Source organism: Pimephales promelas, chromosome 12, assembly GCF_988280905.1.
Source record: "Pimephales promelas chromosome 12, fPimPro1.hap1.1, whole genome shotgun sequence".
Lineage (NCBI taxonomy): Eukaryota > Metazoa > Chordata > Actinopteri > Cypriniformes > Leuciscidae > Pimephales > Pimephales promelas.
In genome coordinates, this window is record NC_142780.1 from 16,921,789 (window position 1) to 16,935,409 (window position 13,621).

Below are 13,621 nucleotides of genomic sequence, written 5' to 3' on the forward strand. Positions count from 1 at the left end.
CGATATTGGAAAGATGACAAAGAGCAGATATGGCACCGCATTTGAATCTACTACTGGTGCTCATGTTCTAGAGAACAATAATAATATCAGTGTCTTTGATCTAAACAAAATGCAAAAATGAGTTGCACATGTCCTCTCAATGATACCATTGTTCCGAGTGAAATCAAGAAAGACCACGAACATCTGTGCAACTAAAACTAAAAAGTGAGCTATCTCAGATTTCTAGCCCCATATAACAGGCACAAGCCCCCAGGTGATGTTTGGAGTGCCCGACAAGGATAAGATCCATTCGTATGGAACACAATGCTGTACTGTAGACACTAGTGGTACTTTTTTTTTTTTTTTTAAATGAGTCAGCAAAACATGTGGTTGCTCTTCATCAAAGTCAGTTTAGGGTCAAAGAAACCCCAACTGTGAAGCGGGGACTCATTAGCCTCCATCCTTCAGCACCTCTGCAGTCTGCTGGAAGAGTCCAGAGTTTTCTTGTTTGCCATGCTTTAGTGGAGGTTATCCTACAGAGACACATACAATGGTTGCCATCCTCTTCCCCACCTCGGGTGTTGCTGTGAATCCTTGCTCAAATAAACAGTAGCCCAAATTGACACATAAGAAACTGCCTTTGCACATGAATGGACCATTTCCTGTCTGTCCATGTGCTGCCCCTGCTGGGCAGAAAAACTCTTCTGAACTTTGTAGATATTTGGTTGAAAGATGAAAAGTGGATATAAACAAACAGTGAACAAATGCATATCCGTATAGGTTAGGGTAGAAAGGTCTTTGATCTTATTTTTCAAAAATTGCCGTAGCACTTTCCAAAAGATACACATGGAAATTTGGCTCATCCTCGACATGAGGCAGGAGCGCAAAGTGGATTCTTTGCTATTTCGATATAATATTTTCTCTTTTTGAAATGCTTTAGCAAATGAGAAATGCTAAAATTAATATATTTTACAAACACATGTATTCTTAATAGTTTTGTTCAAGGTAATTAAATCAACAGTTTTTCAATAATGGAAGAATATGTAAAAGTATGGTGTGCGGGGTAAAAGTCTGGGTTAGGGGTTGCTGTTGGCATAATAATTAACATGATAATCAAAAGCTGGCTGACTTTTCCAGTTGTTGACATGACATAGCCTATAGATTCAGATGGTAGAATATCATATTAAGTTGGGTTTCCACCTTAAAGATTTATAGTAGATACATTTATAATAAGTCCATCATATTTAAAACATTATATTAACCATATCATATGATAAAATATAATTTATTGACTGCAAATCTAAATTAAATTATTATGGAGACTTCGATGCTTTCAGAATCTTTACTTTTCCAAATAATTCTGTTTCTGTATTTTAAAAATCACAGTATAATCTTGAACAAGTATTAACTTAGACATTAATAAAAACATATTAATTTTTAAAATATTATTTTATTTAAGTATTTGTATCAATGTCTGTCTTTTACTCTGTGTGTGGGGGAAACGGGCTCATAACTTAACAAAATAAACAACTGTTATGATTTATTTTCACATAAGTTCTTTTGCTCCATCAATGTTCAATTCCAATTCCATTTTTCTGAAATCATATGGTAAAAGCACTTTTTTTTCTTAAAGAGATGTTCATTTCAGCCCTGTTGCATCCTGCTTGTTGATTTGTTTTAAGTAACTGTGATGCTCTCAGTTATCAGCTACATAGCGAAATGTTGTGAAAGAAAGAAAGAAAGAAAGAAAGAAAGAAAGAAAGAAAGAAAGAAAGAAAGAAAGAAAGAAAGAAAGAAAGAAAGAAAGAAAGAAAGAAAGAAAGAAAGAAAGAAAGAAAGAAAGAAAGAAAGAAAGAAAGAAAGCTAAACATTTTAAAAGAATAGTTGTATGTATTAAGACTTTAGATGTAAAAGCCTCATGGGCCATCTATTTTCTTCTTAAATTAGCATCTTTATCAAGCGCGTATATTAATTTCACTTTAATGACAATTAATCTTTGCCACTAAAGTGAAATAACTGAGCATAAAGATACAAGCTTGATAAAAAATATAATTCAATGGCTCTTCGTCTTCGTATGTCAAAAACATTGCAACGCGTCTGCATCACTGACAGTAGGCCTGTTATAAACCAACTTCCACTGTATTGAATGTGAACACATTTCGAATTGTATGGCGCGCTCTGGTGGTAAATAGGCTACCCTTCCTGCCCTTAAAATCACGAGCGCAACTGAGAACCTATGAGCATTAAAAAGTTATCCGGTGAGTTTTATTTATGATATTCTTTCTGTGGAATTGAAAAAAATATCATTTTTTCATTATATTAATTATTATTAAGATATCTTTATAACGTACAGTTTTCCTTTTCTTTTTTAGCTGAAGACTGTTTGGCTAATTGCTTGATAAACTCATACCCACCCCCATTTCGGAAGTTTGAATGGGCAGCACTTTTTTTTCTCTCTCTCTTAGATGTTCGCTCCTCCTCGCCCCCGAACCAACCCCCTTATTAAAACAAGTCCAAAACCCTGCCCGGTCAAATGAGTCTCGAAAATGTATTGCTAACAGGAAACATAAACCTAAAGCGTCTGAAAGAAATTAGACGCAGAAAAGGACAGTTAACTTGGCTACTTAAAATCTATACGCTTGGAAAAACTTGAATCAATTAGGCTACATTTTGAGTCACCAACATTGACTACTGTTGGATAACTTTATTTTATTTTATCAGCTGACAAAGTCAGACTGAACTGCCAAGATGCTCCAACAGACCTCATCACAGCAGAATGATGCAAACTGTATATGATGTAGGAGGAGGAGTGAAACTTGAATGTTCATTCGTTATATGGAAAACGTGGATACTGCACATCTTTGCAATTCGAAACAAGGATTTTTTAGATGCTCCATGTCGGTCTCCTCTGTTTTTTTTGCCCACAAACTTGTATGGGAAGTTTTGTGCAGTGTCTGGAAAGTCCAGAGACTCGTCGGACAGCCTCCCTGTTAAACTAACGGGACATCTTCATATAGCTGCTCCAAGGTAAGATAATGAATTATTCAGTGCACAACTCTTTTTAATAATAAGCTATAGCATACTTTGCTCTAATAGTTATACGTGCGTGCATTTCATGTTATAATGGAATTTTAAACATTCATGAGGGGGTGAATTTGAATGAATGGAGTTCAGCCATAAGTGTTTGCAATACACGTGCCATTTATTTATTTATTTAATTTTTTGTAGGCTATTTAATATCTCTCACCGTATTTCTTAAGACTCAACTGAAAAAAAACTGATAAATAACTGCTGACATTTTTATAGCATTAGCTATATATTTATCTTTACAGCAGTATTGGTATGCATCAGCTGCTCTTTCTGTCAGGTTTCATACAAGTTTAAGCTTCTAAACAACATCGGCTTAATACTTTTACTTACTTAAACCATTTTGTGTATTTGAAATTCTACAAGGGCTATTAGCCAATTAAACCCCATATGGACACTCTGACCTATAATAGAACAGAACAGATATTGCGCCCAGTCCAGCAGCAGCTGTAATGGTGTGACGCATCCCGGGCTAGTAATGATGCGTAATGACGATTTTCAGTTGGCTCTCTCGGGAGATACAATGTATACCTGAAATAATATAAACTAAACATGAACTTTTTATACAAATGTCATTTTCTAAAATAAGCCTGTAATAAATCGATAGGTATAGGCCTATATGTATGAATGTTTTTGGTTACAGTATTTTAAGGTGTCGTAGTTACATTGTATACTTACTTCAATAAGTACTGAGTAATATTAATTACATGTAGGCTACTAACAGAAGGCCTACTAGAGTTAAGGTTAGGGTTTGGTTTATGGTTAGTTACTGTTAATTAAGCATAATTTACTGTTACTACCATGGTAAGTGCATGTAACAACATGTAACTATGTCACCTTATTGTTATAATATATATTTTTTTAACTTAGGTTTCAAAACTGAAGCCAGTCTAGCCTACCATCATGGTAACCTATCATCACCTCTTGAAGAACGCGACTTCTGTTCAACTTCAGTCTTTTAATGTGATTTGACTAACTTGTAGGCTAATCAAATTTTGCGGTTATTTGAAAAGGCTAGTGAAACGTACATTGCGTAATTACCCATATTCTTCAAAATATCTTCTTTTGCGCTCAGCAGAAAAAAAAAATCATACAGGTTTGGAACAATAAACCCTCACGAGACTATTTTGATCAATTTGATGCCAAACTTCCTCAGCATTTTGCAGATATTGCCTGTTGTAAGTATGCAGGGTGTGTGGTTGTGTCATTGCAAATCTGGCTGAATTTTGAGGTCATAAGGCTACGACCTTGGCCATGTGCCTGGGATAAGACTACACAGTCTAGCACAGACAAAAATAATGTGTGTCAAGTCCAGGGTACCACTGGTAAAAGTTCATGCAACAACCTAATTGCAGTTAGCCTTCAAGGCAACTTGTGGAAATAGCACATTATTTCGTCTGACCTGGTGGCAGCAGCCTGAATAATTTGGCAACTATAAAGTCTGACAAAGCCACACCACAGAGCCATTGCAGAGTGATGGATGTGTCTCAGTGCTAGTGGTTGGATATATCCTTTAGGAGGCAGCTGTGGCAGTTCCCCAAGTTCCTAGATTCCCCGTCACCTCATAACCACCCACTTAGGAGAAGCAGAAGCTTCCTCCAATGCCTAGGAATACACTAGAGTGTCTCAAAAGGGCAGTTCGAGCAACAAGGCAGTGTCTCTAGCTTTGTCTCTGAGCCAAAATTCCCACCAACACAATTTCAGTGAAACAACTTATTTGATGAGAAAACCCATTAGCTATAGAGTTTGTGCTACTAGGAAGTTTGCACAAATCTTTGAAAGATGTCTGTCTCTTTTAAGTACTCTAATTGTTTTATTTACTTAAATTAATTCTTTATTAATTCATATTTTATAATATTGTATATTGTATTTGTTTTATTATTCATATTTAGTTTATTTTTATTGTTTTAACATCAAAATATTTAAACCATATGACAGTTTATGAATGCAGGATCAGCAAAAAAAGAAAAAAATGAATACAAGATCACCAAAGTACTTTTGCTATTTTTCGAAGACAACTCTCAAAGCATCCACTGTCGTTAAGTTCAAATTATCTCCTACTTTTCAGTTCCTCAAAAGAAGTATTTAGCTATGAGCCATGGATTTCCTGCTGCATATCAATTGTTGTTGATGACCATTCACGACTTAAATGAAGCTTTGTCTAAAGGAATCTCCTCCAAATCTGAGGATAAAGATGAACAAATCCTCTGTCTCCATTAAATTAAACAATCTACCTCCCCCTACATTCAGGCATAGTGTAAAAATCCTCTCTAGATTAATAACATTTTAATGCATAAGAGTCAAGCAAAGTCATTTTCTGGTGGTGCTCAGGAGGCGTTGCAGGCCTGGGTCCCTTTTGGCTAGTGCAAATGTATTTTTCTTGCACTGCAATATTTAATCTACCTTCAAAGCTAGAGTTATAGTTTTCCCCATTGAGGATGATTCAACTCTCAGTGATCCAAGAGTGTCTCCTCCCTGCTCTGTTGGATCATGGCCAGATGATATACACGACTAGTAATGCAAACACAAGCATTATATATGTAACTGCTATTTCAGAATGATAAGAAAGACAATGACAGCTTTTCCATCCACATTAATGGATGTTAATCTTCAGTTTACTATAAGCGTGCGCTCGTGAGTCTGATTGGCTGTCAATGTTTGTATCAGCCATCAGCTGGAAGAAAGAAGTTTTCAAAGTGATTCCAATGATATCGTTCCTCTGTGTTGATATCGTTATAGTGTGGCTGTTCTCATTGAATTAGAATGATTATTACAACTTTATGGCCACAGTTATTGTCCTTGGTGTGAATGGGCCTTTACTGCAAATTACCATATTTCATTCAGTCAGACAAAATCTATTGATCGCAAATGTTTCACACAGGACCACTTCATCAAAAGGATTATCTTATAGGACGCACATCCCCATTCGCAACAAGACGAGTCAATCTGCACTTGTAAACCCTGCACATTCATCCTTAGAGACAAAACCTGCACCAGTTTTGTGTAAACATTAGAAATTAGGTCATTTACAAAGACAGCAATGCTTCTGATATCCCATATGACCGTGGTTAGCTTTAGTGTCTTTTTGGGTGTGCGCCACATTTTGTCTTGTCAGCAGTCTTAGAAGTTTCAAATTAGTCTTTCGGGTTCATGCAGAGTTTGAACAAGACATGAAAAGAGGTTTAGGGATACCCCAAGAGTAGTACAGCCGTTTGAGACATTAACACCACATGTGGCCCTTAATCCAACAGGCTTGCACGTGTCTGTTGGATAAGGTGGGGTTTTTGAGGGTCCAGAGGGCCTCGTAAACATGCAGGATGACGTTCAAGGTTGTGACACGTGCCAGTTAGATTCACACTGTGCTGTAGTCCATCACATCAGCCTCGCTCCCAGACCAGAACCGCCGTAAAATCTAAACCAAGAGGCATAATATCAAATAAAAAATGAGATTTGAATGTTGAGAGTCGATAAAACAAGACGCCATCATTAATACAATGGCCGTCTTCAGCAGTAATAAGACAGAGGGTCTTTAGTGCAGCCCTCTGAAATCTAAATTTCACTGTTCATGCGTTCCCACGGAGATATAAACAGATGATGTCAGAGGGTGGTGCTGCATAGTCACGTCTGCCAAGCAGATGGGGAACTGTATTAGTTAGGAAACTTGGAACAAATGGTCATAAAGACCGCTCACATTCAGAAGAGGAGGAAAGAGGAAGAAATATGATGCTGTCTGAAATATACTGCTGCTTTTGCGGCAAGAACAGATGCATGTATTCTATGCTTGTATATGAGCAAAAAGCATGTCATTGCCACCGCAAAGCTGTCCACAAGTCTGCTTTAATTTCATTCATGAGTGCTGTCCATTAAGCTGCTCATAAAGGGAAGGTTCAGCCAAAACTTTTGTCATTGTTTACTTGTTACCCTCGTGTCGTTCCAAATCTGCATGAGTTTTGTTCTTATGCAAAGCACAAAAGAAGATGTTTTGAGGGACTTTTTTATTCTTAGTAGTGAATGGGATCCAAAACAGAGATTTTTCTAAAGGTCTTCTTTTGTGTTCTGCAGAAGAACCTTTTTGGTTTATTAAAAAGTATGGATATCATTAATCCCTCGATATCCAATTGTTTTTGTTTTGTTTTTTCAGATGAGATGTGACAAAGCGATCAGCTACTTAAGGATTGTTGGGACAACGCTGTTCGGCATTTCGCTGCTTGTGGGAATCTCTACTGCTTATATCATGGGGTATAAACTCATAACGACTGCAGGGAACTATTTGTCCTTTGGTCTTTATGGAGCAATTCTCGTCGTTCACCTCATCATTCAGAGCTTTTTTGCTCTACTGGAACACAGGAACATGAAACGCTCCCTGGAAACACCAATCAAACTCAACAAGTCACTGGCCCTTTGCGTCGCAGCCTATCAGGAAGACCCCAACTATCTAAGAAAGTGTTTAATATCTGTGAAGAGGCTCACCTACCCCGGGATAAAGGTCATTATGGTTATCGACGGGAACAATGATGACGACTGCTACATGATGGAGATCTTTCGGGAAATCATGGGCCGCGACAAGGCAGCCACTTATATTTGGAAAAGCAACTACCACCAGAAAGGACCGGATGAAACCGAAGAGTTGTATGCCGAGAGCTTGCAGCACATTTCTCGTCTGGTTCTCAACAATAAATGTGTGTGCATCATGCAGAAGTGGGGCGGGAAGAGGGAGGTCATGTACACCGCCTTCAAAGCCCTGGGAAGAAGTGTCGACTACGTACAGGTGAGTCTATCTCTCTCAGGCGGCTCCAGCCAAGTACACAGGGGCAACACAGGCAAATTGTACAAAGAAGCTTTTGTGACTTCTTAAATGGATGCTAGGCTGAAACATGTAGTGCACTGAGGGTGAGGAAAGTACATTCCTGGTTAACACTGATGCTGTTCATTGAGGGACTTCTGTGGGAAATCGTTTGCATATTCCGGGGCTATTTCTGGCACTTGCAGAACAGATCGCTGGTATATGTCATCTCAGAGCACATACTATTAGCTCATGGCATTTAGTGGTTATTTAGCTTAGTGGAACATGTCACATAAATACAGGTTCATAAATAAGTCACATGGTGGTTTATTCTAAACATGTAATTTCTGCTCTTGGATTTTTACGAGCTACAACCAAAAGAGACTAATTATTTTGAAGAATTTAATAATGCCACACAGTTGGGAACAGATGTATACATGTGTTTTCACATTGTAAAATAGACTCTTTTTTGGCTTTGGTAGATACTTGAGGATATTTACTTTTGTTTACTTTTGTACAAAATGTCTTTCTGGAGCTTTATTGGCAAAACTAGTGATCAAATGTCCTCTTATGTAATCCAAGTAATTGTGCAATCAGTAATGACGTAAGGAAGTTTTAAGTTCTTAAAACCTAGAAGAACGTCTTATGCCAAGTTCAGACTGCACGATTTTCAAAGTAGTCGGGTTGCTGTTCTATCTTGACCAGCATTCAGTTGGTGCTGGTCACACTGCACAATGGATCAGCGACAAAAGGTTTCACGCTGCATGACGAAAAATCGGCGACAACTCCGTCTAACACTACGTTTCACAACAAACACGTGAGATGTGACAGGAAACAATGCGACATCACACGTGCAAGACCAGAGTTCTCACGTGGTACAGCTCAGATTAAACGTCAAAAAGACACGAGAGCTCCTGCCAAATTTCGACTAATTTTTCTTCCATTTCTTGTGTTCAAATAGACCGTGTAGAAGCCTTTTTTCTGAAACAATGCCATGCTTGTTGATATGTGATCTGTTACTCCTCCCCGAACTCCCCACTGCTCTGTGTCTTGCTCTCTCATTGGCTGTCGGTAATCGCCGATGTAGTTTCAGTCAGAACACTTTTCACACAGCAGGATTTTGAATCGCCGACAGGTCCAGATATTTAGCATGCCAAATATCTCAAGGGCGTTGGCGACTCGGCGGCGATTCTCTCAGACCTCGTCTTTGTTCATTCACACTGCGTAATTGTCACTCGCATGAACGAGCACCGATTTGCCTGTGATTTCGGGCATTTGTCGGTGATTTCTCAAAACCTGTCGCCGAGCCAAAATCATGGCTAAAATCGTGCAGTCTGAACTCGGCATTAGGGAGCCATGGCTACAGGGGAACAAGACACTGTATCACCTAGTGGACATTATGAGGCATTTCCTATAGTGTCCACTTGAGGATGCAGTGCGAGTTCCCATTTGAAAGAGAACGTCACAGGTTACACATGAAGAGTTCAGATGCAAAAGCCTCTAAGTGCCATTTGAAATTTTCTTCTAGAATGATCATTTTTATCAAGCTTGTATATTTAAGTTCAGTGATTTCACTTAAATGGCAATGATAATTACCGATTAATTGTTATTTAACACTAGAACGGCCACAACGGTCATTTTGACCGTTTTGAATTTTATATCTATAATAACTTTGTTGAAAAAAATAATAAAATCCTGCTGGTACCTGACTTTTCCTAAAATTGTCTGTATTTTCATTTAAAATGCTTTTCATATAAATTAAGTTACGTAAACGTAAGGCAAAACAAAAAAAATGAACATATTTACCTATTACCTAGCCTTGACCGCGTCGCAAATCGTCACTATCTAACATTTCCGTCATAGTTTTTGTCATTCAAACCTAGTTTTTATTTAGTTATCGTCTCGTTTTCGTCTTTGAAAAAATATGGTTGACAAAAATAATTACGAAAATTATTCATCAACACTGTTTTGAATCTAACGGTCAAAATGACCGTTTGTGGCCGTTCTAGTAGTTTTGGAATTCTGGCACTTCTAGTGTTAAGTGAAATTACTGAACTTAAATATACAAGTTTGACAAAAATCATCATTAAAGAAGAAAATTTCAAATGGCATTTAGAGGCTTTTGCATCTGAACTCTTCACATGTAACCATTGTTCCCTGAGAAGGGGAACAAGACACTGCATCCTCTAGTGGACACTATGCGTGGCAGACGTCATAAGGGCAGTGTTCATTCAATCAATGAATGAATGTTCATATTTTAAAGGGGACAAAAAGACTTTACTAATTAGTGTGTATCCTTTATTGATGTTTGTATATTGTGCTGAATGCAGGTGTGTGATTCAGACACCATGTTGGACCCGGCCTCCTCAGTGGAGATGGTGAAGGTTCTGGAAGAAGATCCCATGGTTGGAGGAGTAGGCGGAGATGTGCAGGTATGTGTTCTGTTTCAGTTTTAATTCTACTGTATCACTATAACTCATCAAACATTTAAATGATATATGGCATATATGCTTTTTTTCATTTCAAGTTTAAGTGTGGCAGTATGTTTAACAAGCAAACTTTGAAATGAACTCTTTGTCATACATAGGTAGACTTATTATTTATTTTTTTTAAAGTAACTGAAAAATAAACTTCAAAAGTAACTTGTTGTTTGTGGATTCCATTTGGTTTAGATATTTTATCTAATGCTGTGATAAGTGTCCAAATAATTTCGGAGCAATTAATATCCATAATGAGGAATATGTTTCCTTTGATATTAAATGTCATTTATTTTATGATATCTTATATTATACATTGAGAGTTAGTGTAAACACACTGTTTGTTTGTTACATATAGTGCAACATTTTAGTATAGCAACATGGACTGAAAAAAAAAATCTTTAAAATCTGAATTCAGGGTTTTTCCCCAGCCATTATTCAAATGGATAGTCAGGGGAGTTGTTGTTTTTGGGGGTGGAGGAGGGTAAATCGATTGTTCATGATACTTAAATATTCCCACACAAAACTGCTGTGTTCAGATGTCAACAGAAAAGCACATCACTGGACATCCTGTACAAAGAGCCTTTAAATCTTTGATGGGTTCTCGCGGTTCTTTAGTGTTTCACTCTACATTCTGATTTCTGATTCATTTTCAAACACAGTACACACAGTGTGGCTGATGACCAAGACATGTGACATTGTATATGATGAACTACAGGCCTTTGATTTTATATTCTCTTTGTTAATCTATCCCTCTAGATTCTGAACAAATATGAATCATGGGTCTCCTTCCTCAGCAGTGTGAGATATTGGATGGCGTTCAACATCGAAAGAGCTTGCCAGTCATATTTCGGGTGCGTTCAGTGTATCAGTGGGCCACTGGGGATGTACAGGAACTCCCTGCTTCATGAGTTTCTGGAGGACTGGTACAATCAGACATTCATGGGAAGCCACTGCAGTTTTGGCGATGACCGCCATCTGACCAATCGAGTCCTTAGCCTGGGATATGCTACGAAATACACCGCCCGCTCCAAGTGCTTGACCGAGACACCCATCACCTACTTGCGCTGGCTCAACCAGCAGACCCGTTGGAGTAAATCGTATTTCAGAGAGTGGCTTTACAACTCCATGTGGTTTCACAAGCACCACTTGTGGATGACCTACGAGGCCGTCATCACCGGCTTCTTCCCCTTCTTCCTCATCGCCACTGCGATCCAGCTCTTCTACCAGGGCAGGATCTGGAACATCCTTCTGTTCCTGCTGATCGTCCAGGTCGTGGCGCTCATCAAGGCTTCGTTTGCCAGTTGCCTCCGTGGAAACATCGTCATGGTCTTCATGTCCTTCTACTCAGTGTTATACATGTCAAGTCTGCTACCGGCAAAGATGTTTGCAATAGCCACCATAAACAAATCCGGTTGGGGAACGTCTGGAAGGAAGACCGTCGTGGTGAACTTTATCGGACTTATTCCGATCTCAGTTTGGTTCACCATTCTTTTTGTTGGCATTATATATTCGATAATCCAAGAGACCCGGAAGCCGTTCCCAGAGTCTGAAAAAATAGTTTTGATTATCGGCGCAATCGTGTATGCCAGCTACTGGGTCGTGTTCTTGACTTTGTATGCTGTCCTCATTATGAAGTGTGGCAAGAGGAAGAAAGGACAACAGTATGACATGGTTCTTGATGTGTAGTATTTCCCAGTGTCCTTCATCCTTTCTACGTTTACATTAAAAAACAATCTCAGACTGCTATATGAAGGCGGACTCTCCGCAGGTGACAGGAAGTGACGCCGAAAAGAGACATCAGTGCTGCTGTGACTGTTAATAAGGACATTCCTTTGCAGTGAAAAAGGAAACACATTGTAACATGTGAGCTTTGACACTCTTGATGTTTTAGTATTCTTTGCACTTTCACGTTCACTCTCAATATGCATAATGCTTGATATAGAACTTTAAGGAACAAAATACCTCAATGGTTATGTTTGCATTGTGTGAGCGTCGGATGAGACTCAGTTTTTTTCGTAAGTAATTTATGATTTTTACCTTAGTTTGTTTTATATATATAAAATATATTATGTACACATTTTTAGACTGAAATCCAAAGCAGAACTTCTGAGTATTTTTTTTTTGATTGTGCTGTACTTTGTATTTGCATAATGTATTTTATTGCCTTTTATATAGACTTGTTTATTTTTATTTTTTATTTTTGCTTTGCCACCAAAGATTTTCTATTTTCATTAAATATGAGGAAGACTTGCCTGTCTGACCAAAATGTGAAATTAAGAAGCTGGATTTGTCTCTGTGATGACAGCAATAAAAGGCAAATCTAGGGATAAGTTATTTGTTGACAAGAAGGGTGATGAACCTGTGTTATTATAATAAGTATTACATGGAGTTATGACCAGTCTATTTATACAACACCAAGATTTATGGTTTTCTAACATGATTTAAAATATATATAAGTATCTTTTGCTGGTTCAGTTGAATGTTTTGAATTGTCCCACACAATCTATGCAATTTCAGCATGTGTCAAAATCACATTTCTATGCAAATTCTCCAGAAATTGACAGAAACATTTGCACAAAACTGAGGCACAGTTGCCTCTAGTGATTGTTATTATTTCACACACTCTTATGTCATCCATCAATGCCCAGAGCATTTGCAAATCAGCTTTTCTAGTGGTGGCAAACCTTAATTTCCAATGCCATGCCTTCATTTCCTGATTTTATTTGCCAGCGTTATTTTAACATTTACCAAATGTTTAAGATAATGATTTGAATCATATACAAAAGTGCCAATGTGATGATGAGTAAAGCTTTTTTGTGTTACAATAAACAACAGATTGTAATTGATGAGAGCTTTTACTAAGGCAGTATTTTCATAAAGATCTTTGTGTTTGTGCCAAATAAAATAAAATACTTTATAATGCATATCCAACATGCTGTTTCCTTTGTAAGCATCATGTCCTTGAAAAATAAATATATGACTGATGAATCTCTCTCACTCTCTCTCTAACTCTGGCATCTGTTAGTATAGTGATGAGGGGAATTCCTGAGACTTTATACTGTTCTTATGCACTAGGACCTTGCTTGGACTTTGTTCTGCTATTTCATCAGCAGCTGATGAGGGATGAATAGAGCAATTATGTCTATGCTGCATCAGGAAGCAGGATTGCCATGGAGAAGCTTTTTGTTTATGACATATACAGTGTAAGCACAATGAAGTAGCCACGTAGTGGAAGTCTAGACTGTGCACTTAAACATGTCTGCATCGTTCCAACATATTCCCTCAGTGCATG

The 13,621-nt window shown here is 37.9% G+C and overlaps 1 protein-coding gene across 1 annotated transcript; it reads left to right on the top strand.

Moving 5' to 3' along the window:
- Positions 1-2,526: 2,526 nt before the first annotated feature.
- has2 (hyaluronan synthase 2) lies at positions 2,527-13,285 on the top strand. Its single transcript, XM_039679717.2, has 4 exons — positions 2,527-3,006; positions 7,208-7,834; positions 10,180-10,281; positions 11,086-13,285. The coding sequence occupies exons 2-4, from the start codon at positions 7,208-7,210 to the stop codon at positions 12,013-12,015; spliced, it is 1,659 nt and encodes a 552-aa protein (XP_039535651.1). The 5' UTR covers positions 2,527-3,006; the 3' UTR covers positions 12,016-13,285.
- Positions 13,286-13,621: the final 336 nt, after the last annotated feature.